Source organism: Artibeus jamaicensis, unplaced genomic scaffold (genome assembly GCF_021234435.1).
Source record: "Artibeus jamaicensis isolate MK-2021 breed Jamaican fruit bat unplaced genomic scaffold, CSHL_Jam_final contig_387, whole genome shotgun sequence".
In the NCBI taxonomy this organism is placed as follows: Eukaryota; Metazoa; Chordata; class Mammalia; order Chiroptera; family Phyllostomidae; genus Artibeus; species Artibeus jamaicensis.
Window position 1 is genome coordinate 42,372,462 of NW_026521812.1, and position 27,293 is coordinate 42,399,754.

At 38.8% G+C, this 27,293-nt stretch overlaps 2 protein-coding genes across 4 annotated transcripts in view; both read right to left on the reverse strand.

Annotated features, from left to right (window-relative positions):
• Nucleotides 1-18,191, reverse strand: part of LOC119048245 (cytochrome b5 reductase 4) — an 87,541-nt gene extending 69,350 nt beyond the window's left edge. For 2 of the 3 annotated variants that reach the window (XM_037143819.2, XM_053664851.1), the window contains exons 1-2: nt 17,985-18,191; nt 13,656-13,809 (exon numbers count right to left, since the gene is read on the reverse strand). In XM_037143819.2, coding sequence (XP_036999714.2) covers nt 13,656-13,809; nt 17,985-18,059 — 229 coding nt within the window. In that variant the 5' untranslated portion in view covers nt 18,060-18,191. Of the gene's footprint in view, nt 1-13,655; nt 13,810-17,984 lie in introns of those variants that run through there. The other variant, XM_053664852.1, reaches the window with a different exon arrangement.
• A 2,165-nt stretch (nt 18,192-20,356) lies between these two features.
• RIPPLY2 (ripply transcriptional repressor 2) lies at nt 20,357-24,361 on the reverse strand. The gene is made up of 4 exons (XM_037144035.2): nt 24,252-24,361; nt 23,985-24,060; nt 23,592-23,656; nt 20,357-20,529 (listed from the first exon to the last, which is right to left on the reverse strand). The coding sequence occupies exons 1-4, from the start codon at nt 24,359-24,361 to the stop codon at nt 20,382-20,384; spliced, it is 399 nt and encodes a 132-aa protein (XP_036999930.2). The 3' UTR covers nt 20,357-20,381.
• Between the last annotated feature and the right edge of the window lie 2,932 nt (nt 24,362-27,293).

A 27,293-nucleotide genomic window follows, 5' to 3' on the forward strand; every position in this document is an offset into this window, starting at 1 on the left:
GGCATCCAACTATCATTTGAAATTGAAGAAGAGGAGCTTCCCACATAAGAAAAAGCTCACGGAGTTGGTTAACACCAAACCAGTAATGCAGCAAATGTTAAAGGGATAACTTTAAGAAGAAGAAGAAAAAGTGAAAGAAAGAAAAAGAAGGAAAACAGTCTAACAATAAAATGGCACTACATAAGTATCTATCAATAATCACATTAAATGTAAATGGCTTAAATGCTCTGCCCAAAGGACAGAGGGTAGCTGCACAGACAAGGAAATAAGACCCATATATATATATATATATATATATATATATATATATATATATATATATAGTTCCTTCAAGAGACCTGTCTCAGATCAAAAGATACACACAACTAAAAGTAAAGGGTTGGAAAAAGATTATTTCATGCAAATGAAAAAGAAAAAAATGCTGGGGTAGTAGTACTTATATCTCACAAAACAGAGTTTAAAACCAAGGCTACAGTAAGAGACAAGAAAAACACTACATAATGATAAAGGGAACAGTCCAACAAGAGAATATAACCATAGTACACATTTATGCACCTAAATATGCTAAGCAAATCTTTATGGATGTAAAAGGAAAGACTGACAGAAATATAGTCATGGTATGAGGGTTTTAGCACACCATTAACTTCAATGGATAGATCTTACAGGCAGAAAATCAACAACCTTATACAGCGAGCAGCCTTATATAACACACTAGATCAGATGAATTTAAATTTGAGATTTAAATTTGATATTAAATTTGATGAAATTCAGAGAATTTCATCCCAAAGCAGCAGACTATGCATACTTTTTAAGTGCACATAAAACATTTTCTAGGATAGACCACCTATTGGGACACAAAACAACTCGCAATAAATTTAAGAAGACTGAAATCGTATCATAGCATGACCACAATGCTATGAAATGAGAACTTGATCACAAGAAGAATACTGAAAAACACTCAAGGACACAGAAGCTAAATAAGATGTTACTAAGCAATGAATGGGTCAACAATGAGATCAAGGAAGAAATCAACAGACACTTTGAAACAAAAGTAAATGAGGACACAACAATCCAAAACCTGTGGGACACTGGGGAAAGCAATCCTAAGAGGGAAATTCATAGCATTACATGCCTATCTAAAAAAAGAAAAGAAAAAGCTCAAATAAACAATCTAACTTCAAACTTAGAAGAACCGGAAAGAACAACAAACAAAGCTCAAAGTGAGTAGAAGGAAATAATGAAGATCAGAGCAGAAATAAATGAAAGAATCTAAAAAAAACATGCAAAAGATCAATGCATCCAAGAGCTTTTTTTGAAAAGATAAACAAGATTGACAAACCTCTAACCAGACTCATCAAGAAAAAAGAAAAAGGACTCAAATAAATAAAATCAGAAGTGAAAGAGGAGAAATAACTGACACCAAAGAAATACAAAGAATTTTAAGAAAATATTATGAATAATTATATGCCAACAAACTGGACAATGTGGAGAAAATGGATATTCCTAGAAATATAACCTTCTAAAAATAAATTAGGAAGAATCAGAGAGCCTGAATAAACAGATCAGAACTAGTGAACCTGAACCAGTAATCAAAAACTCCCAACAAACAAAAGCCCTGGACCAGAGAGCTCACAGGTGAAGTTTACCAAACATTCCAGGAAGAACTAACACCTCTACTTCTCAAACTATTTCATAAAATTCAAGAAGAGGCAAGGCTCACAAACTTATTTTATGAGGCTAGCATTATCCTAATTCCAAAACCAGATAAAGACACTATAAAAAAAGAATATTATAGGCCAATATCCATAATGAACACAGATACTAAAATCCTCAACAAAATATTAGCAAAGCAAACACAGCAATGCATCAAAAAGATCATGCACCATGACCATGTAGGATTTATTTGGTGAATGCAAAGTTGGTACAACATTCACAAATCAATAAATGTGATTCACCACATAAGTGAAATGAAGTATTAAAAACATGATCATATTCATAGATGCAGAAAAAGCTTTTGATACAATCCAGCACCTGTTTGTGATCAAAACTCTCAGCAAAGTGGGAATACAGGGAACATACCTAAACATAATAAAAGCCATATATGACAAACCCACTGCCAGCATTATACTTAATGGGCAAAAAATATAAGTGTTCCCCTTAAGATCAGGAACAAGACAGGGATGTCCACTTTCACCTCACTTATTCAACATGGTACTGAAAGTCCTAGACACAGCAATCAGATAAGAAGAAGAAATAAGACATACGAATTGGAAAGGAAGAAGTAAAACTGTCTTTATTTGTAAACTATTAGATGACATAATACTTTACATAGAGAACCCCAAAAAATCCACCAAGAAACTACTAGTACCGATAAATGGATTCGGCGAAGTAACAGGATACAAAATTAATATCCAGAAATCAGTTACATTTTTATATGCCAATAATGAACTAACAGAAAGGGAAATTAAGAAACCAATCCCATTCACAATTGCTTCGAAAAGAGTAAAATACTTGCCCGGGCTGGTGTAACTCAGTGGATTGAGTGCCAGCCTGTGAACCAATGAATCATGGTTCAATTTCTAGTCAGGGCACATGCCTGGGTTGCAGGCCAGTTCCCAGCAGGGGATGCATGAGAGGCAACCATACATTAATCTTTCTCTCCTTCTCTCCTTCCCCTCTAAAGATAAATAAATAAAATCTTTTTTAAAAGTTTTTTAAAAAAGAATAAAATACCTAGGAATAAACCTAACAAATGGGTGCTGGATTTTATCAAAAGCTTTTTCTGCATCTATGAATATGATCAATAGAAGATCCATATGAGGAAAATTACAAGATAATGAAGAAAGACACTGAAGAAAGAAACTGAAGAAGATATAAATAAGTGGAAGCACATGCCCTGTTCATGGGTAGGAAGAATTATCGCCACTAAAATGTTCACAATATCTACAGATTCAGTGCAATTCCTATTAAGATTCCAATGATGTATTTCACAGAACTAGATCAAATATTTCAAAAATTTATACGGAACCACAAAAGGTCCCTCATGGCAACAGGGATCCTGAGAAAGAACAAAATTGGAGGAATCACGCCACCTAATATCAAACTATACTACAAGACCATAGTTTTCATCAAAACAGCCTGGTACTGGCATAAAAACAGACACATACATCAATGGAACAGAACAGAGAGCCCAGAAATAAGCCTTTAGAGTTAAATAACATTTGACAGAGGAAGCAAACACACACAATGGGCTAAAGATAGTTTATTCAATAAATAGTGTTGGGAAAATCGGACAGATTCATGCACAAAAATGAAACTAGACCATCTTCCTACACCACACACAAGAATAAATTCAAAATGGATCAAAGACTTAAATGTTAGACCTGAAACCATAAAAATGCTAGAAAAAAACATAACATAGGGAGAAAATCTTGGATATTGCTCATAGAAATTTTTTATTAGCTATATCTCCCCAGGCAAGGGAAACAAAAGAAAAAATAAACAAATGGGACTACATCAAACTAAAAATGTTTTGCAAAGCAAAGGAAGTCATTAACAAAATAAAAAGACAACTCAAAGAATAGGAGAGCATATTTGCCAATACATTTGATAAGGGGTTAATATTCAAAATTTACATAGTACTCAAAAAACTCAACACCAAACAAACAACACAATTAAAAAAATGGCCAAAGGTCCTGAATAGGCACTTCTTCTAAGGGAACATACAGATGGTCAATAGACATATGAATAGATGTTCAATGTCACTAATCATCAGAGAAATGCAAATTAAAACCACCATGAGATAGCATCTCACACCCGTCAGAATGGCTATCATCAATAAATCAACAAACAAGTGCTGGCGAGGATGTAGAGAAAGGGGAGCCCTTCTGCACTGTTGTTAGGAATGTAGACTGGTGTAGCCACTATGGAGAGCTGTATGGAGATACCTCAAGAAATTAAAAAGTGGATCTGCCTTTTGACCCAGTAATCCCACTTCTGGGAATATATCAAAAAGACTAATTCACAAGAATTAGCCTTATGTTCATGGCAGTGTTATTTATAATCACTAGGATATGGAGGCAGCCCAAGTGTCCATCAGTAGCTGAGTGGATAAAACAACTATGGCATATTTACACAATGGCTGTAAAAAGAAGAAACTTTTACCCTTTGCAACAGAATGGAGAGACCTGGAGAATGTTATGTTAAGTGAAAGAAGCCAGTCAGAGAAAGACAAATACAATATGATTTCACTCACATGTAGAGTCTAATGAACAAACTGAACAAGCAAAACAGAGACAAACTCATAGATGGAGAACAGATGACAGCTAGTAGGGGTGGGAGTTAAGGGGTGGAGGGATTGAGCAAAAATGAACAAGGTCTCATGGACATGGACAACAGTGTGGTGATTGCTGGGGAGAGGGAGGTATAAGGGGACTAAATGGTAATGGAAAAAATACAATTAGGATTAAAAGAGAGGAAAAGAAAGAAGAAAGGAAGAGAGGGAGGGAAAGAGGAAGGGAGGAAGGAAGAAAGGCCCAAAAATGTTATAGTTATTCTAACAGAGGTCCTACACTAAGTGCTAAGGATGAAAGCAAAGTCAGAGAGGGCCAGAGTCAGGTCTTCAAAGATGAGAAGACTGGAAGGAAGAAGCTTTTGGCAGAAATAGAGGAAAGAACTAAGGTTGTCAAACAATGTAGGATGAGCACCTAAGTGCCTAAGATCATAGAGGAGGCTGGAAAGAGTAAGAGCACACAGAGGGACTACCCTTAGAAAAGGGAGTGTCTTTGAAGGGAGGATGTCCTTCTGAGGCAAGAGGAAGGGAAGAACACAGACATCTCTGGCTTTATGTTCCTTATATTCACAATGCCCGTGTGTCCTGTCTCCCCCCTCTCTCACACAGTCGTGCCACCCAACCTTTGCACAAGCTTTTGGTGGAGCCAGGAATATTGTTTCCACTCCTCTTTGCCTAGTTAACTCCCATCTATCCTTCACAACTAGGCTCAATCTTCTACAGTCTTCATCAGCACAGCATCTCTCTCCTTCACAATACCCAGCAGATTTGAATAATACTCCATGTTCCCTTCCAGATTGGAAATTACATAAGAGCAGGGGCCACCTCTGTTTTAAATTTCCATGTTACCCCCCCAGAACCTGGTACAGTACATGACACATAGCAGACCCTTTAGAAATATTGATTAACTAAATGAATCGAGATAGAGAAAAAGTTAAAAATCTTTCTTTTCTATTTTTTATGAATGACATCTAAGAACAAAGCCACAAAAAGTAAAGCTATGTTTCATTAAATTATTAAATTAAAAACTATCTCAGAAGAATATCCTGTATGACTGTTAATTAGCAGTGTTAATTAGCACAAGGAAAGAACTACAAGTAATAGACATCCCCAGCTAATCTCTTAATGAATGAGTTTATACATGGCACTCAAAGTAAGTAAGACACAAATGCTAAAGCAGGATTAAACCTAGAGTTGAACATGGCAAAACAGAAGGGTATACAATTTAAGCATAACAGCTGAGAATCTGGCTGCCTAAGTTAAAACAGAGGCTCCATACTCATTAGTTATGTCTTCAGCAAATTACTTTACTCTCATTAATGATTTCTCTACCAGTATCCACTCCCCTTCCAGCAATAAGGTCAGTTTGTTTTTCATGGAGCCATGCCCTCCCCAGCTCTCAGTAATGTGTGCCCCAGTTTGGCCCCAGTGAGGCTACAGAAGGAGGTTTGTGACCTCAGTTTAAGGGATTAAGTACATCATTTTGCCCTAAATAGAATTATTGTCACAGCAATGTGAACATGATCAAAACTGTGTCATGCAGAGCCTTGACTTGGCTCAAATTCAAGACTTGAATTCTAGTTATTAGATGAATAAAACAGAACCTGACATTAACTAGTGGGAGAGTTGCTATGGTCATATTTCTGTTGCTATAGAGTCCTAAAATGAAGCAATTCCCAGAAGGGAAACAAAGACAGTGGGAGAGCAGGTCCTGGGGACACTATCTGAACTCTGCACCAACCTTCACCTCAAGCCAGCTGCACCTGTAACTCTGTAGTCAATTTTTGTTTTCTACCAGACCAGGTCAGACTGGAGTTTCTGCCAGTTCTATCCATGAGTCGCCACTGATATACTCTTTTTAGCTTCAATTTCTTCCCTTGGACATTAAGGATTCTCCTAGCTTCAGGACCCTCATCTGTGAAGTAGAATACCTAACGACCTCATAGATTTGTTCTGAAAATCAAATAGTACCCAGCACAGATCTGAGACATCATCAATCTGCTAAAATATTTAAAAACAGAGAACACTCCTTATAAAGAGTACTGAGCTATGTATGTGATTTTAATTTAGAACAATGAAAATTATATCACTGGGTGGGTACTAAGTTCAAGCGAGCGAAGGGATAATGACAATAGCTACAATCTAAGTCAGGATAAAAATCACAACACTGAATTTGCCATTATACAGTAATTCACATATTCACCAGGAATATAATGAGAGCTATTCCAAATTATCTCTATAAATATATTGATGCCAAAGCTGAAGAAAAAACTCTTAAAATAGCCACCTCCCTGACAACTGGTCAACAGACATATGAAAAAATGCTCAATGTCACTCCTCAACAGAGAAATGCCTATTAAAACTACAATGGGATATCACCCCATGCCTGTCAGAATGGCTATCACCAATATATCAACAAACAAGTGCTGGAGAGGATTTGGGGAAAAGGGCACTGTTGGTGGGAATGCAGACTGGTACAGCCACTGTAGAAAGCAATATGGAGTTTCCTCAAAATATTAAAAATAGAACTGCCTTATGACCCAGCAATTCCATTTCTGGGAAAATATCCAAAGAAACTTAAAACACTAATTCAAAAGAATATATGCAGCCCTATGTGCACCCTTATATTGAAACATTTTTACAATAGCCAAGATCTGGAAACAGCCCAAGTACCCATAATAGATGAGTGGATAAAAAAAGCTGTGGTACATTTATACAATGGAATACCGCTTGGCCACAAAAAGAAAATCTTACCTTTTGTGACAGTGCGGATGGACCTAGAGATTAATATTCTCAGTGAAATAAGCCAGTCAGAGAAAGACAAACACCATATGATCTCACTGATCTGTGAAATCTAATGAAAAAATAAACTAACAAACAAAATAGAAAGAGAAGCATGGACACATGGAACAGACTGACAGCTGTCAGAAGGGAGGAGGGTTGGGGGCTAGATGAAAGGTGAAGGGATTAAGTAAAAAAATATATATTATATTATTTTTATATGTGTGTACATATATAGATATAATATATATAACATGTTATATAACTGTAATATTGTATCTATTATATGTATGTATTATACGTATTATACATAATGTATATAACATTATATTTATAATACCTATATATATAACATATACACACACAGGCACAGACAACAGTGTGGGGATAACCAGAGGGGAAGGGGGTGGGAGTAGGTGGGGGTAGGCAAAGGGGGCATAAATGAGGATGGAGAGACTTTGCCTTGGGCAATGGGCACACGGTGCAGTGTGCCAATGATGCTTTGTTGAGTTGTACACTTGAAACCTACACAGTTTTGTGAACCAATGTTACCCCAATAAATTTTTTAAAAAATACTAGAAATCAGTGAAACAGAAAATGGACAAGCAACAGAGACTATCAAAACAAAAAGTTAGACAAATTTGTAAACTTCTAGTAAGACTGATTAAGGGAAAAAAGAGAAACCAAAAATTAGCACTATCAAGAATAAAGGAGGGCATATCACAATAGGACCTACATACGATAAATATATAAATAAGGGAATATTACAAACAACTTTTTGCCAATATGATCAATAACTGGGATGAAATTAACAAATTCACTAAAAATAACATAAAAACTGACATAAGAACAACAGAAAATTTGAATAATCCTATATCTTTGTTTAAAATTGAATTTGTAATCCAAAATTGTCCACGAAGAAAATTTCAAAATGTTGGTTGAAGTCTGTTCAAACACCTGAGGGTCAGACAAGGCACTGAGACCACAGTATTTTTCCTCTATTCAATTTTTAGTGACTGGAAGGGAGGTAGGGAGAGAGGAAGAGTCATAAAGGAAAAAAAAAAGGAAGAGACAGAATGACAGTTAAGCAGATCAAGAGAAAGTAAAACAAAGAGTTTTGGATGTCAATAGGATAGAACTAACAAAATCAGCAGACTAGATTATCTGCATTAATGGTGTCAAATGGGCAATCTGAAAAATCTACGGTTGGGCTAGAAATGGATGAAATGAATAAAGGGAATTGTACCTGTAGAAATGTTGATTTGCATCCTAAACAAGCAAGTGATAGTGGAACAAAGTTGTTCAAATTTCTGTGTCAAAAGAAGTAATGAGGATAATACACAAAGCACATGAACCACAGAATAACTGAGCTAACTGTGAGAGCAATGCATTATTGTTTCCATACACTCTATACTACTATGATAATACATCCCATTAGAAATTAAAACATTAGTTCTAAATTTAAAAATCTGTTCCTAGAAGAAAATTTTCAGATAGAAAAAGTTTCCCTGCGAGAAACAAATAATAATGCAGATTCTCAAAACAGAATTAAAGCAGGGCGCTAAGGAAAACTACAGAAAGAAACTTGTTTGAAAAAGCAGCTCTATTCTTGGTGGGTTTGGATCTAACCTGAAAGGTATAAACTTACTTTACTTTATTATTACTGCAGTATAAATACAAAAGCTTAAAGAAATAGTCAATTCTCTTTATGCACAGCAGTTAAGTTCTACAGACTCATTATGAATACTGAATTAGCAAATACTGAACCGTTGTTCTTAGCAGAAAATACAAGGTTAGGTTACCGAAAGCATCAGCTCACAACCTTTTTTTCTGTGAAAAAATTAATACATAACCTTGTCTAATGTTTGTTTCCGTTTAAAGAAACCTTATTTGATATGTAATGCTGTTTCACGAACACTGAACTCACAGACAACAGCACGGCATTTTATGCCTGAACAAGGCTCACCTAACAGGTGTTTTCTCCATAAGGCATATTACAGCCTTCTTACGACAGCACTTCAGTATTATCCTCAGGGCTGTTTTAAACAGCCAAGTCACCAATAAAAAGCACAAAATGTGAAACCCATGGCAGCGAACAGACTGCAAAAGAGACTTGTGCTTACAGTATAGTATGAACACAGAAACAAGAAGTCGGAGCATCGCCTTGTTTCCCCTCAGACACAGACAACATGTATTTCCGTTGCACTGTGCATGACTGCAAACGACTGAAAGCACTGTGAGTTATGGACTTGGGGCTACAAACAGGTTTTAGTGAGTAGGCAAGATTGGAACCCCCGAGTAATGAGGATTAACGGTATACACAACTTACAATGAGTCAATCTTAAAAACGTTTCCCATCAGTGAACCGAGAAATCTAGGAAGCTGTGATAAAAATAATAGGGCCATCCACTACTTCTTAGAATAATTTTCTATAATTTTAAAATACGAAACTAGAAAAATACCAACCCATTAAAAGTCACTTTTTCAGGGGTGACCTCTTTAATTTACTAGTATATGCCAATATTTAGAAGAAATCAAAGCTAGTTCATTTCTAAGTTATAAATTAAATCCCATTTGGAAAATTTGACCCAATACATTTTTTTAAAACAAGGCCATCAGTCTACTGACTGTAATTAACTATTACTCAATACCATTTATTCAAACGGACTGCTGATCAGGCCACACTTGGCCTCACCCTCATGAAGATCAAAGGCTGCACCACGCTGCCAAATGATGATTTCAAACTCAACACATCATTACCCACACTCACTACATACTATAGCAAAACACAGTACAGAAAAACAAAGTCTGAACTCTCACAGATGAGCAATTTAGATGTTTGCTCAAAGCTTTACATGTTTGTAAATCAACATTAGTTCTTAAGAGAGGGAGAAACAGTAGCAGGCAGAAAACCACAGAAGCATGAATTAATGGTAAATTCAACAAAGTTTTTGAAAAAGCATTATTTCCCCCATCTATTCCCTTAATGTTCCAATGAACTGTCATTGCACTAGAGGGATTATCATATGCTTTAGAGAAAATGGAGAGAATTAAGTGAGCAAATTAGGAAGTCCATATTACCTGCCTTACAGAATGCCCACCTTTCACAGCTCATACATTTCAGTCTGCTGCCAGCCCAGCACTCTTTTTACACTGTCATTTCAGGAACATGACCTTAGTACATCTGAACATCAAGAAGAAACACTCCTATGTCCATCCCCCCGCCAAAGAAAACAGTCCCCAAAACATTACAGATAAAAACCCAAAACAAAGTGTATGTTTTCTAAGATTTCTTGGAGAGACGAATGTGTCTCCCACAGCCACCCAATCAGCTGATGTAAAAAAGAGGTGATTGTTAAATGTTAAATTATTAAAGTAAATGAAGAATTTAATACTTAAAAAAAATGATAGCATGATACTATGCTTCTCTGTGCTACAGCTTTGACTCAAATGTGGGTCCAAACATTATCTCTGACCTGCAGAGCCAATTCTGGCACTCATTCCCCCTTTACGAAGGTATTGTTAATATTTTAAATTAGAATAGCTAAGAAGAAAAAGTCAATTACATTTACTTATTATGTGCTTTCTTTTTTTTTTTTTAAGATTTTATTTATTTATTATCTTTAGAGGGGAAGGAGAGAGGGAGAGAAACATCAATGTATGGTTGCCTTTCGTGGGTCCCCTGCTGGAAACTGGCCTGCAGGGAAGCAGCCTGCAACCCAGGCATGTGCCCTGACTGGGAATCGAACCACGATACCTTGATTCACAGGCCCACTGAGCCACACCAGCCAGGGCATATTATGTGCTTTCTTTTACTTTCATTTAGGATCACGTTAGAAATTAACAGTAATCTGTTTGACTCACATTCATCCTAACTTTCCAGTGCCTTTGTCAACATCCTGGTTGACCTACTGCCACTTGAACTTCTGTAACAAGCTAAATGCCTTCCTAGACCTGTCTCCATTCACTACACCCGCCATCAGACTGATCTTTCCAAAGCACACTCTAATCACTGCCCCCACATTCAAATACTTCCCATAACTCACACTGTTGTCTAAATTAAGAACACACTTCTCAGCCTGGCTTTCAAGGCCCTCTACAATCTGACCTAACAAATCTTGCTCCAACAGTTAACTCAAGTTCCAGCACATACCTCAAACTTTTCTGGGTCTCTATGCTTGTTTAGACCTTTCCTCTGCTGGATGTACCTACTCCTCATTTCCTGTTGAAATCCTGTCCACTTCACAGCTTATCTCTACCACAAAGCGCCTCTGATTTTCCTAACCCACGTATCTCCCTCTTTTCAATCTGCTATCACTTTCTATATAACCCTCTATGGCACTTCACTCAGACTTGTCTAACAGTCACTTATTTTCTACGAGAGTTGAATCTCCAGGGGCGGGGCCTGCACTGAATGTGTTTCTGGATAAAATACAAAACCAAACTCATCAAAAGGTGAAAAAACAAAAAGAGAAAAAGACATCTCTTACTTTGACAAAGAAGGAAAAGGTCTTATTATTAAGAGAATAGAAAAAACTCTCCAACAGAAACCTGTAAAGAATGTATCCTTAAATCAACACTCTACCAGAAGAGGTGCAATGCTTTCACATCAGTACAGGAGATATGTACCTGGGATCACTGTGTATTTCAAACACAGCAAACCAGTCCCTTACCTCCATCAATACATTAAGTAAAAAATAAAGTATCACTATATTATAATAGTGCTTCATTTATCTCACATCACTAGGATATGAGGGACTCACATGAGTGAGTTTTCTGAAGAGGCTCCTACTGAAGAAACAGATCAGACACACCTGTAGCCTGGGCCAGCTGAGAGATGCTCGTGGGAAACTGACCCCCCACTGCACCCAGTCAAGCAGAAAATGCACAAGCAGAGTGGGAAGGTCATTTTGTACCAGTTACTTATATCCGGTAAACAGGTAGGCAGCAGGGAGGAAGGGCCGAGAGGGTACTAAAACCCTATCAAATGACAAAAGGAATGTTTGCATGGCAGAATCCTCATTCCAAGCCGTTGGTCCTATTCATGGTTGCACCTCCCTGAGAAACCTAGGGGAGGTAAGCCACTGTTCTTCTGTCTAGGAACAAGTTACGTCACCATTAACTGAAAGATTCCATCCTTTTTGCCACTGAAAAAATTTCACACTCCGATTATTTCTGTTATGGGTTGAATTGTGCACCCTGAAGTTCACACGTTGAAGTCCTAACCACCAGTACTACTCAACATGACTTTATTTGGATATAAGGTCAGTGCAGATGTAACTAGATGAGGTCAAACTGGAATAGGGTAATGAAATAAGACTGAAATAAATCTTCTTATAAAAACAGAAAATCTGGACACAACTACACAAGGAGAATGCCATGCGAAGATGAAGGCAGAAATCGGGGCCAGTGCTTCTACAAGCCAAGAAACTCCACAGATTGGCAGCAGACCACCAGAAGCCAGGCAACAGGCATGAACAGATTCTCCACAGGCCTCAAAAGGAACCAACCCTGCCAGCACCCCGAGCTCAGACTTTCAGCCTCCAGAGTGGTGAGACTATAAATTGCCGTTGTTTAAGCCACCCAGTCTATGGTACTTTGTTTGGGCACTCCTAGCAAACGAATTGGGATTTACTGGTGTTTTCCATTATCATATCATATCACCAATCAACTGTGACAATCACACACCTCTTTAAGAAACCAAAGTTCTTAAATATGATCTGTGTTGCACTCACCCAGCAAACAAACATGGATGACTTGTATGTGCCAGGCTCCAAGGACAGAACAGTAAACTACATGGTCTCTGCCTTCATATATGTTACTGCAATTAGGACAACTGACGACAAGGCTAAGTTATGCGATGAAAAGTTACAACTGCGGTAACAGTAATAAATGGCACACTTCCAACAGACAGCAGTGGACATATTAAACCATGTCTGAAGGACTCAAGGAAATCACAATGGAGGCCCACTGTACAGTTCTGCACCCTTTGAATGGTTTGCTCCCACGTAGATGCTGAGTTGTTGGTACTGTTAGGTCTGCTTTTCTTAGCTAACCTCTTATTTCTCTGCTCACTTTCTCCAATCAGCCCATTTATGCTTTGGAGCTTTTAATTTTCCATGGGATAGAAAAATCAGGTAATTAATATAGCTAAGAAACATACAATAAATAGTAAAGATGGCTATAAGCAAGAACTGCAGATTTAGCTTTAACGTGGGCTTTCTGATTTACTTTAGATTCTGAGAGACATTTTTCCGAAAAAACTCTGTTGATAGAATTTTGGCACTAAAGTGCAACATTATTCTATATAAACTAGGTGTTACAGAATAATTTTACTACTTCAATATAAATTGGTTGGAAAATACTTGTTTTCTTTCAAAGGGAAGAAAACAGTTATGGAAGAAATATTGTAAAAAGTTATGAAGGGAAAAAATACTGTCCAAAATTGGAATTATACAACTTATTGCCTAGCATAAGGCACATTCTATTATCTAATTGTGAATCATACCACCAAATAACAGGAAGCATTACAATAAGAAGACACAGCCAAAACTCTTTGCAGAACTTCATAAATACCACCTACCTCTTATGCATATCCAGCAATCATTTTTTGTATTGTGTTTTTTAAGTTCTTCTTCAGTTACTTCAATTAACCTGCCTTTTAATCCTGTTAGGTCCTTCCCACTTTTGGTTAGTCGAATCCAATCCATAAGACTTCTGCCCTGTTTTAGAGGAACCTAAAAAAGGAAAAGGGAAGAATTAAATGTGGCTTCTTCAAGTTAGCAGATTTTCCTTTCCCTCCTACTGCTTGTCTTCAGACTACTTCATTACAATAAAAAAATATATTTATTTATTTATTTTTGGAGGGGGAAGGGAGGAGGAAGGAGAGGGAGAGAAATATTGACCTGTGAGTGAGATCGATCAGTTGGCTCTTGCACATGACCTGATTGCGGACAGGCCAAGAACCCAGTCGTGTGACCTGACCGGGAATTGAACCAGTGACCTTTCTCTTTGTAGAAAGAGTGTGGCTTCACTCTGTCGACAGAGTGAAGCCAGTGTGGCTTCAACCAACTGAGCCACACTGGTCAGGGCTACTTCATTACTCTTATTCCCATTCAAAAGAACTAAAAAACAAAAAGCAAATCTAACAATTTCACAAATACTCTTTATAGCTTTAGGAGGCTGTACAAAACCAGTTTTTACAACAGAACAGAAATGTTGGCCATAACAGTAACAAGAATAGTACTAAACTTGGAATCAGAAAGCAACTATTGGAATTAGGACCTATATGGTCCTGGCGCTATCACTAACACATGATAGTCACTTACCAATTTGGGCCAACATTTCTTTGCCTTAAATATCAAGAGAGATTTGATAGACAAATCATCATAAATAACTGGCTAAAGTTGACTTTCTGGATTGTTAATATACACAGGATACTGGAAATCATGAGGCAGCAATTAATTTTCTAAGAATCCACTGAGAAACGAAGGTTATCAAATAACAGAAAATAATAAAACCGTAACCCTCCAGGGAAGGGGGCAAATTGGCCCACACCTGTTTTTTATAGCCCTTCAGCTAAGAATGGTTTTCACATGTAGTAGTGGTGGTGGTAAAAAGACTAAATACCTATGTGACCCTCGAAGTCTAACATATTTATTATCTGGCCCTCTGCAGAAAAGTTTGCCTATCCTTGTCTAGAGGATTTAATAACAAAATGTTTGGTTTCTTATGGCTTTTTTCCCCAAAATACCTTTTCAGGACTTTTAGGTACTTACAATGCTTTAACCAGTTAAAACAATATGGTAGAAATTTTCACAACATCCCTATAAGACAGGAGTACTGTCTAAATCTGTATAACTAACTAGTTTGTAACACAGGGCCAGAGGAATGTTTAATGTGAATGAGGGCACACTCAAGGAAGTTTATTGCCACAGATTTAAATCCTAAACCCTAATGTGACATTAATTAGGAAGTGGGACCTTTGGTAGGTGAGTCAGTCATAAGAGCGGAGTCTTCATGAATGGTTTCAATATCTAGATAAAAGTGTCCTGAGAGAGATCCCTCACCCCTTCCTGCCCTGTGAGGACCCAGAAAAAGTCGGCAATGAACAAGGCCTTTACAAGACACAGAAGTAGTCACTGTTATTGCACTGATCTTGAACTTCCAGCCTGCAGAACTGTGAGAAATAAATTTCTGTTGTTTATCAGCCATCTGACTTGTGGTGTTCTGTTATACCAGCCTGAACCAACTTAGAACCTTTATATACCCCGCTTTCCTGAATCATACCTATTTCAAGCATTTGTTTACCCCCTAAATAACCAAGTCTATGGTGCCTTTCCTATTTTACATTCCTTCCTATCAATCTACATCATCTCATTCTCACCATCACTAAAACTTTCTAGGTCTCTTGGTCCCAATAAAGTTCCAATACACTAAATGTGAGAATGTGATCTTTCCCATCCCAAACCAAAATCACTTGTCTCGCTTGTCTATGTGGATTCCACAATCCACGCAGTAGTTAAAAATAATCTTTTGAAAATGCAAAGCTAATCATGGGCCCTCCCTCCTTCGGTTGCTCTTCACATTACCTTATAATAACATCTCTATATTCCCTACGGTGGTCTACTAGGCCTTCAGAACTAGTCATAGTTTACCTCACCATGTTTTAACTTGCTCCTTCCAATTTTATATGCCTTAGCTAAATGGGAACAGGCTCCTGATTGCTATGGAACACTTGCTCCATGCCTGCATCTAGCCCACTCCCCACCCCAACCCTCCAGACATCATTTCCTCCAGAAGCCTTCTCTGCCCCAACTCCCTCATGGGCATAACACACTCTTATAGTATAATGGCATTTATCACTGCCTGTTTACTAGTCTGTGCAGCCTATTAGACTCAACTCCTTGAAACCAGAGACCACATCTCTAGAATAAGGTGGGTTCTCAAAAAATATTTATTGACTAGTAGAAATAACAATGGCTATGATATATTGAGTGCATACTTTAGCCAAGCACTGTACCATGGGATTTACACAACAAACATGATATTTAAGTAAAAGATGACAGGTATTTAGTTACAGTTAGTGAGTGCTTCCTATATACAAAGACTGTGCTAAGAGAGAAACATGATCTCATTTAATCCTATAAACAATCCTATGAAATGGGTACTGTTATTCCCATTTACACCCGAGGAAACCGACAGTCAAAAAGGTTAAGTGATGAGTTAGGAAAAGAACCTGGGTCTTTCTCATTCAAAAATCTGTGCTTTTTAACAATTATGATATACAACCTCCCCATCTATTCTATTTCTCAATCTACCCATTTCATACAAACCTGACTCAGCTTCTAAAATGATCAAGATAAGCTTATTTCACAAAGGGGTAAAAAAAGTCTTAGCTTCCCTTCGAATTGCACGATAATTTTATTTTGTTCCCTTTTTGGACCCGAAGACTCACCTTTTTCATCACCACCTGAATCTTTTGTCTTTGCCTCAAAACTGTTTTCCCTTAAATGGGTTCTGAGAACATGATTGGTCGTTTTAATGGAGAAGGGTAGAAGCATATTCTAATTCATAGCTTTGTTCTCTGGAAAGGAAATACTATTCAGACAAATATTTAGCTGAACAAACTGGTCGAATATCAAGAAGGGGACAAATGATTAGATGGCTGGACAATATAGAGAATAATAAATAAAATGTCACAGCCAGAGTCACATCACATCAAGCCTGTAAGATCTGGGGCAACATTCCTTCCCAGTTTCCTTTTCTGTGAAACAGAGATAACAAATGCACTCACTTCACAGGATCACTGTAAAGACTGAATCAGTGAATACATCTAAAGCAATAAAAAAAAAAACCACTCTTAGAACATACACAGCCATCAGTAAGCACTGAATATGACACTGAGATTTATTTCTCATCTGTATTATTCTGATAGGTGAGGTACAGACTTCCAAAAAGCTAATGAAAGCTACAGATCTCTGAACCTCTAATTATGATCAAGAGTTAAAATCCAGGTCTAAGTGGAGGAAAACAAAAAATAAAGTTAGTGAAAGTTCCAAATGATGCTAAGACCCAAAAGTTCAGAAATGAAAAGAGTGGTTCAAGCAGGTGGTAAACATGATGTGGTTACAGAATGAGGAACCAATAAATAACAGGACCAAGCAATTCATGATGCAATGAACGAAGGAGACAATTTTATTAAATTTTGCAAATTTAAAATACATTTGTATTCCACTTGTTGCTAACTGTAACTATGTTCAACAAAAAAGGTAAAGTGTACATGAGCTTCAGAGTCATCAAGCGATATCAGAAAAGGCAGTGATAAAACACTTAAGTACCAGAGGAACAAAGGCAGTATGATTTGGAGACGTCTCCGTAATCCGAACGGGAGATTGCAGACATTCGTTCTCCCTCCTCGGATCTCCCCTAGCTTGAGGAATTCCCACCCTTGCCAAAGTGTCAAATGCAACTGGGCACTGTCGCCACTGCCCAACCTTTCCCTCCTGCTAAGGAATCCGCATCACTCAGAACTCCTTTCGGAAAGTGAGGAACAAAAGACTGTAGAGGAGGATAGTTTGAGGGAAGGAAGCTAATACTCAGTAGCTATAATTCTGCAAGCACAGTGCATGGCCCTGTCATTCACATTTGACTTCAGTTCGCGGGGAAAGACTTGGAGGCGGGAATGGACAGAAAGGGATCAAGGGCCGGGAAAGAAAAGCGACTAGTAGGTGTGAGGGAGGTTAGGAGAGTTCGAGAACTGGAGAGTGAATGGGATCAGAAAGAGGTCGCCAGCTAGGGCAGGAGGTACCGAAGGTTAGACAGGGTAACTGGAGGTGGGAGTAGATTAGCAGGAACACGAAACACTGGAAGTGGGCAAGCGCTAATCCAGACCTTCCTGTTAACCGCTTACCTTGCTACGCCCCCCGGAGGCGGCGCGCTGCTGCGAGCTGGGGGCCGGAAAAGACTGGGAAGGGACGTTCAGCATCGTGGACACCTGGCTCGGACCCTGCCCGGGGTCCACCGCCGGAGGGCGGCCGTTCGACAGGACGGCTCTTCAGTTCCACCTCCGGCTCCGGCTCCGAGGCCGGGGTGCGGCCAAGCCCCCGGCTCACTTCCGGGGTCGCCCGGGGTGATGCGCGCCGTGACGCAGCACGTTGAGCCCGCGGAGGGCGGGGCCAATGAAATGGACAGTGAGACGACAAAGGGAGAAGAGGCGGAACCAGGGGAAAGTACGCATGCTCCGTAAATTCTGCGCACTGAACTTCAGCACCGCAAGGAGGTGACAGCTATTCCTCGGAAAGATTAGAGAGAATGAAGCTGTTCCTTAGCCTTGGTGCTGACCGAATCTGAGAATAAATTCTTGTACAGTCCTGTTAAACCACAAGTGTCAGTATTACCACAACTAAAAATATGGAATAAAATAATACTATTAGAGAAGTTTGATTTCTCTGACACTCTCTCAAGACACCAGGCTGTAAGGGACAGAGAAAATTTAAAAGCCATAGTGTCAAATGCAAACAGCCACTTCTGTAGGGTGAAGAGAAAACGTCATCATTAAGAACCCTTACTAATGACTGACATTACGAGTCAAAGTCTTTTTCTGCTCCATTCATCTGCTCACAAGTTCTTCCTCCTCATCTAATTTCCTATTTTCCCTGAGAGATACAGGAAATTGTATAGTGATGCAGCCCACCAAGAACTGCGGTAATTAAGAGTACTTTAGTATCTCAAAGCCTCATTTTTCTATCTGCATAGTTCATTTCGGTTTTAGAAAGAATTATGTCATATATAAACTACAGAATCCACTGCCTGGTTAATGTCAGGCATGCAATAAATGGCAGTGGTTCTTCATTCTATTCCAACATATCAATTAGAAGCACAAATACTGTGCAGGTAAACAGTCTTTAATGCTGAAGGTCCAGACTAGGGACCTGGTGAGTTTTTCCTTAGGGAATGTACACATCCTGAGAATAGAAGGCAGTGAAGGGAGAAAGTATTCAGCAGAAATGTAGTTCTATATAACTCTTCCCTAGTCTCATTCCATTACTAACTTTTCCTGAGTCTGAAACATGGTTTGAACTTGCCCTATTTCAATTTCCTTTTCCTTAAAGTGTCTGTAAATTAATGTCTGTTGTATCTTTTCAATTAGAAGAAAAAGTGTGGGTATACAAGTATACATTCAAGTAAAAGGCATTTCTTAGATAGGTAACCATCAATGATTTTCACCTATGTGCATTATCATTCTAGAATATTATAGGAACATTCTTTATTTGCTATTGAAATGCTTATTGTGAAAAAATGTATTTCAGCTGAAAGAACTTCACTACCATAATGTACTATGTTACCTTTACCTTGCAAAGTGCTCCTGTTTTCTCTCCCATTAGAAGATTCAGTTTTCTATAAATCTACTTTAAAGAACTAATCACGAGAATTCTTATTCCACTTCCCATAAGAAAATGTTTACATGAGAATATCAGGAACAGGGAACCAGAGCAAAGCAAGGTGATATTGTTGAATGTTTCACATCTGACAAATTTCTTAGCTCCCCCTTGGACAGAAAGTGGAAAAAATACTATCAAATTCTGGCCTTGTGGCTGCCCCTTTCTAAACTCAATTTAAATCATACGCATTTAAACATTTTGTTTTAATTTTAGAGACTCCTTAATGTACTTCCATAAATACTGACCACCCATGCTATTTTACTAGCAGACTTACAGACAGCAGAAGAGTATTAAAGAGAGAACTACTTAACTCATCATTCATTAACAATGTCTAAAATTTAATAGCCCTAATAATTATTCCCATCCTCAATTATAGACAATGATTTAAAGTGCTTCTCACCATCTTCTAGCAAAGACATAATAACAAGGTGTATAGTAACATAAGGTAATTTTCTTCCTTACCTAAGAACATTCATCTGTAACTACACTATCCAGTGGAAATATATAGGAAATAAAGATGTTGCAAGATTCAGTTTGAAAATATTGTCATTCTATGCAAAGTTGTAACTAAATGTTTGCAAAATTATAACTCAAGTTGTAATTTGATTAAAGGATTAAAATTGTTTTTTGTAAGCTCCAAATGTTTATGGTACAATCAAGACATTTGTAAATGGTACCTATTTTTAAATTCCAGCATTGACTAATAGTGTAGGGATAAAAAAAGGCCCAACTACCATAATAATTACAAAATATTCATTTTATTAATAATTTATATACAAATAAATAAGTTTAAAGAATTATGATACATTTGCACACTAAATTTAAATCCTAAAAGCTTTTAATGTCATCAAAAATAACTAATCAGATTAATTTTCACAAATCAGTTCCTCAATTTCATCTTCACTATCAGAATCTTCATAAAACGAAATTGTGGCTTGAATTGGAAAATTTTTCAGAAGAGCTTCTGCTTCTTGATATAAGTAATCATAACACTTTGATTTTGGCCAAAATAGTCTGAAAAAAGCAGACAAAATAATACACTTTATCTTTTTCATATTTAGAATAGTTATACTCACTAAATGTGAAAATTCCAAGAGCTCCATGTATCTAACAATTGATTTATGCATTTAGACAGGGCTTTAAGGTAAAGTTTTAAAATGGTATTATTACAGCTCTCAAGGAATCTACTTGCCAAAGTATCAATAATAGGTCAATTATTTTAAATCTTTTTCCAAGCTGTAAGCCTAAGATAATTATTTAGCTTACTGGAGTTGTTATACAATAAATATATTTATTCTTTAAAAACTAAACAGAAGGCTTGTCTTCCAATTTCCAAATTTCATAGGGAGAAAATGAGTCCTACCACTGCATTAAAAATTTTGATGATAGCCAACTTCGTTAAAACATCAAAATATCATGTCCTTACACGAAGGCAAAAATCACCTAGTATCCTGCTTAAAATTCACACATTTAACTCTTAGTTGCAGATGTAGCCAATATAGGTTTAGGAAAGTACAAAAGGCAACATTTTAATAAGTTTATCTATGCACTCAGAGCCCGAGGTTCAGAAAGGCACCTCTAGCCCAACCCTGCCTCGGTCTCCCTCCCCTCCCCCCACCCAACTTAATTTGGGGACACCATATTGAGATATGGAGAATGACACTGGTTTCTTAAAAATAATTCACATGTAAACAGGTTTACCTCAGAATTTCAAATTTCTGAAAAATATTGAACTTGCCATCTGGTCTTCTATTTTTTTTCATCCGAGGAGAAGAAAAGGGATAAGGCTGAATCCCCAACTACAGTGTAGTCATTTCCATGTAAATAGCCCCGTGCACAGAGAGATGGGACATTATCTTCAGCAGGCTTCATTTTAAAAGGCAATGTAATTTATAATTTTTTAGCAAAGTGGTAAAAAATAGTTTATAATTTTGGTGTGAGATTATTAACCATCAATAATTCAGTCAATCAATAAATATCTTAGTGCTTTCTTGTGCTAGACATAATTCATAATTCAAAGATGAATAACTCATGGTCCCTACCCTCAAGAAGTTGACAGTTGAGTAAAAAGAATCAGAAACACACAATACTACTAAAGACAGAAATTAAGAAAAGTCACTTAAAAGAAGTAAAAACACAATGCTACAGTGATTCAGAAAAGGAAAGAATTGCTGATATATAAAACAATTGACTTTTTAATGTGTTACTGAAACTGCCAAATCCAAAGAATGTTGTTTAATTGCTATCATATTCTCCCCAGAATTTCTCACTGACTATTTTTCTTCCAGGGACTCAGTCTGCTCCTAAATTTGCCCTGTTCTGAGTGATTCTGCTCTGTCTCCTTTGTGGACCTTCTTTCTCTGAATATAGGTTAGAGGTTGGCCTTCCCCTATGGTTTGATCACAAGTGGTCATCTCTCTGAGTCCACAGGACGACTTGACCCATTGCCATGATGTCCCCGAGTGTTCATTTATCAAAGCTCCCAAGTTTGCATTTCTGCTTTATAACCTGATGATGAGCCCCTGGTTTACATGTGCAGTTCTCTGATGATCATTGCTACTTGGATGCCTCACAGGCACATCAAATACCATAAATGGAAAATTGGACTCATTATCTTGTTCCCACATCTGTATTTAGCCTTAATTTCCAATCTGTCAGTACAGCACTCAACCTGCATCAGTCATAAACTTGGAGACCATTCTGTCTTTTTACCTCTACTTCACCTACCATATCCCATATGTTAATAAGCCTAATCTATTTTGTCACCTACATATTTCCCAAATTTACCCAGTTCTATCCCTACTTCCAATGCCTTAGAATGGCTCTATCATTCTGGCCTGAACAACGGCAATAACTTCCCATGTCACTTTTGGTATTCTAACTATAACTATATACTATTTCCTTAGTGATTTTTTCTGAAACATAAATCTGACCACAGCACTCTCTGGTTAAAAATCCTTTGAGTAATCCCCAATACTACCTACAGGATCAGGACAAAACTCTGCACCAAGGTATGTGAGATCTGGGTTCTGGCTTCCCTGCTGGAATGATGTCCACAGCTTCACACACCATAATTCCAGCAACTTGATGCTCCCAGAAGATCCATGCTGTTCCACGACCCTGTTCTTTCTTTCCCTGTGCTATTTCTTCTGCCCCTGCTTCCCCACCTACCATCCATTTGGCTAACTTCAAGGCCACAGCTTATTAATACACAATTTCCTGGCTCTCACTCCCTCTGACAGGCACTTCATGCTCTGGAGTCTAAAACTGACCAAATTAAATTCTATTACAACACTACCCACAGGGCTGGGATTATGTTTTTCCTGTGTCCTTCACTAGTGCTAGCTCATGGTGAGAAATTAATCAAAATGCTATTTGGAAACACGCACATTTTACAAACATCAGCTCTTCACCTAACAGCTCCCTCAACCAGGCAAACTGTAACGTCATCCTCTTGCCTATATAAAAGCTACCAAGAATCCTACGAAAAGGCCGACTTCCTTGACTAGAACAAGAAACTAGCTCCTCACTGATATGCCAAACAACTTGTGTTCATTTTTATAATCCTTAGTAACTTTAGAATTTTCATCACCTTTCCATTTTCTCTCACGTGGCAAGCTCAATTTGCTCTAAAATTACAACTGTGAACACCATTCTTCCTTCTGGTTTGCAAAGGAATAATGTGTGAAGTCAATTTCATCTGGACTTCCTGGCATTAAAAAAAAAACTGTTTTGCAGGCACAAGATGTCAACGTTCAACAGTAAAAGTTGAACGTTGACATCTTGTGCCTGCAAAAGTTTTTTTTTTTTTTAATGTATCATCCAGTTTCCCTCTTTTTACTATATTCCTTGAGCTTTTACTGGGTATGCACTAATTAACAACTTTTCTAGGTAAGAGCTTGAGCTGCTACATTTTTCAATTCGATGAATAAAGGACCTCTGGGACTGGGAAGATAAAGTAACCTTGAAGAGAGATTTTCCAATGCAAAAACTGCAGGACCGGCTGCTGAACCGGGCTATGCTAAGTTCCCAGGGGTTGGAGAAGCAAGAAACCTTCGGTTTGGCCTGTTACTCACCTGACTGGGTGCTTGTATCGGGAAAGCTTTCCAGAGGCTTCGGTCATTCCGGGGCCATTGGGCATCTGGGGATGTAAGGAGATGAATTACAGTTAACAAGCACCTTTTCTGAGAAACTGGAAACGCGCAAGACCCAGGGTTCCTCGCGCCTGCAGCGAATGTGACCCTAGTGTTCGCAGCCTCGCTCTGGGTCCGACCCTCGTGTCGCAATAGTTCTGGAGAGCACACTCGCCTCTTCAGCACCAACAGGGCCACCGGCAGGAGGACCGACAGGCGTGATCTTAAGCAACTGGCGTACCGGGCGCGCGCGTCTCCCTCGGGCCGGGTGTTCCCAGTTCTGGTGAACGACCTGCGTCCCTCGGAGGAGCGGCTAGCCACGCGCAGCTCACTCACCCTCTTCTCTGCTTGGTGAGAGGCCTCCTCCTGCTCGCCTCGGGCATCAACCCAAGGTCTCCAGAAGCCTGCGGATCTGCAGGGTGAAGAGGAAAGGCGCACAGACAAGACGTGAGCCCAGACTCTGCAGAACCAACGGCAGCCGAGTGCGGGCCCGAGGGAGTTTGGGGCGGGGGTGGAGGGTGGAGGGCGGAGAGGAGGAGCTGGGGAAGCGAGGGCGAGAGGGTTGGGGTAGGGGAGGTGCAGGGCGGTGCAGAGACGCTGTACCCGGAGTCTGCGCCGGCGAGCCGCGTCGGGCAGTCGGGGGCCCCGGGCAGCGGGCGGCCACCGCGCGCGTACTCGCCAGCTCCGCTCGCGGAGCGCTCTGCAGTCTCCATGGCGCCGCAGGGCTCGGCAGACAACTCGCAGGCAAACCAACCCGTTTCAGAAACCTGGCTCGAGCCCTGAGTTTATATAGCCTCAGCAGCTTGTTGTACAGGGAGAGATTCGCTTCCTCTCCGCCCTTCTCTGCCCTGCTGGCCCCGAAAACAAAAAGGCTGCGCGTGAAGGCGCAAAGAACCGAACCCGAGTGTGAACGCGTGCAGCTCCCAAATGGCCCTGGAAGGGGTTTGTGGAGCAAGTGCTAATCGATCTTCACACTTGGCTCCCGGGGGGAAAAAAACAACATTTGCCCGAGCAGCCAATTTCCAAGAGAAGAGGTTAGGAGGGGATAAAATTAAGCGATTCTACACGTTTTGTGTATTTCTGCAAAAAGACTAAGTGGCTGGTAATTGCTTGACTCCCCCAAGTTTCAGGGCTTTTTGGCCTATGGGAAATGAAACTGGTTCTGCTCCCCATATTCTAAAAGATGGGATGCTGGAAAAAATTAAAGGAATGGCCTTAATTCCTCTTTCTGGCACAGTACAAGATGGGTGAATGAATGGACTCCTTACGAAAGGAACATAGGTTATTCTTTTAAATGCATTAACAGGCTTGGTTCATATATCTGCCTATCATTATTTGAAGGTAATAAAAGAATTTAGAAGAGATGAACTGTAAAACCTTGAATGTTCCAGCCCAGAGGGCCAGAGACTAGAGTCATGCGATTTATTACCTTCTCATAATATAATGTGATTTCCCCCAACAACTCATTAGTCCCCGGAAGCAATTCTGTCACTAGCTGGCATTTTGTCACTCAATGATAATTAGAAATTTATTTTGGGGGGTGTAGTATGTGTAGAATGATAATAAACCCTTGGAAAACTATGATATGGAACAAGTTAGTCAGCTTCCCTGCCCGGTTTCTCTTGTTTAAATTAACCCTCACTGCATGTTCACATATTTCATTTCAATATCGCACACGTCCAGTTCTCATGAAGTTATATTAATTGCGCTCTATGTATTTCGAGGTTTTATAAATTTCAAAGTGTACTTTATATTTGTATTGAGTTCCTAAAACTTTGAATTATCAAAACTTCCTGCTGAAATAAACTTGTTATTAAAAAAAGAAAATTACCCCTCCCTTATATACAGAGGTCCATTAAACATGGTAAAAAAAAAAGTGTTATACTTCAAAAGAAAGATGATGTATAAATGCCATACTTTTTCAAAATGTTTTCAATAACAGTGCTGACTTCCCCTTAAAAGTTGTAGATTAAAAAAAAAAAAAAAAAAAACAACTTGAGCCCTGGCTGGTGTAGCTCAATGGATTAGCCTGCGAACCAAAGTATCCCGGTTTGATTCCCAATCAGGGTACATGCCTAGGTTGCAGGCCAGTTCCCAGCAGCAGACACATGACAGACAGCCATACACTGATATTTCTCTCTATTTCCTTCCCTTCTCCTCTAAAGATAAATAAATAAAATCTTTAAAAATTAAAAAAAAAAACTTGAATGTAAGCTATAGTGTTTCGGCTACTCAGTCAGTTACTGCATAGGAAAACATTCCATTGAATTAATACCTAAGGGTCTATAAGGACAGCCCATCAGGAAGGTGAGACAGGTTTGCTTCCTATAATGCAAATCAGTAACGATGGGTACTTAATGTGTGGCTCAATGCCCCAGAACAGTGACTTTCAACCCTTTTCAGCTCATGACACATATCAAGTAGTTACTAAAACTCTGCAGCAGACCCAAAAATATATTTTTTGCTGATGTGACAAAAATAGGCATAACTTTGATTCATTCACACATGCCTAGGTGTGAATGGCTGTTGTCATTTTTTAATTTGACAGTCCAAGGGGAAAGAGGTCAGTGCCCCTGACTGAATAGTCAGGTACTGCAGGTTTTAAAAATTCTTCTGGCACATCAGTGTGCCTCTTGCAGCCACCAGTGTGCCACACCACTCTGTCCTAGAATTATTGTTAGGCAAAATAAGATAACACTTACAGAATGCTCGCCACAGTGCCTAACTTCTAGTAAGTCATCCACAAATTTTAAACTGGGGGGAGCAGTACCTGGGAGGAGGAAGGGGGTGGATTGGAGATGTCTTCAATAGTGTCACACGCACACACACACACACACACACACGCCTTTAACAGATGTTGAACTATCTGATCAAATGGCCTATCATTTCAGTCTATAAACATTTTGTGAGGCACCTATAATATACTAAGGACTGTGCTTTCCAGATAAGTGGAAAGCACATTTTACTCAAGAGAAGTAGCATGAGGGAAGAAATAGATATGTCTGTTTGGGACAACTATGAAAAACTTCTGTGAGTAAACGAGACCTAAATTGGAATTTCTACAAGAATCAGTCAGAAAATAGTATAGCGTATGTGAGGGGTAGGGGGAGAGGAATGGGAGGAGAAAGAACAGTGATTCAGGGTTAGGTCTCGCTAGAGCAGAGCTGTGGCTGAAGGGATAGAAAGGACAGGCTATTAAGAGCCTAGTCGTCCACGATGAAGCATTTCAGCTTTATTCTGTAAGTGCCAGGAGAGTGGAATGGTCAACGTTCGCATTTGAAAATTACTCTGGAAGCCATATGGAAGATGGATTTAGGGAAGACTGATAATAGAGACAAGAAGATCATTCACAAAATCACTGCAATGGTTGAGGCAACACATAATCAGAAGATGTTTATTAAGGACATACGTGAAAGAATGTATTTGAGGGATACTTAGGAAATACAGTCTACAGAACTAGACAAATCATAAAATGTGGGTGGACATGAAAGTGGAGGCCAGACGCGCTCCTAGGTTTTCTAGCCTGGTTAAGTGGATAGAGATGGTGGTGGCTCAAAGACAAACAAAGCTGGGACACAGGAGAAGAGGCAGGCCGGATGCTTTAATGCTATTTTATCTGTTAATAAAGTACAGGGAAAAATTAAT

What these genes read in the sequence shown, in the direction of transcription:
- RIPPLY2 (XM_037144035.2), bottom strand. Translation starts at nt 24,361, where the DNA reads ATGGAGACTGCAGAGCGCTCCGCGAGCGGAGCTGGCGAGTACGCGCGC. An exon ending in CTCGCCGGCGCAGACTCCGG is followed by an intron (nt 24,061 to 24,251) that starts GTACAGCGTCTC and finishes TTCACCCTGCAG; the next exon opens with ATCCGCAGGCTTCTGGAGAC. An exon ending in CTCACCAAGCAGAGAAGAGG is followed by an intron (nt 23,657 to 23,984) that starts GTGAGTGAGCTG and finishes TTACATCCCCAG; the next exon opens with ATGCCCAATGGCCCCGGAAT.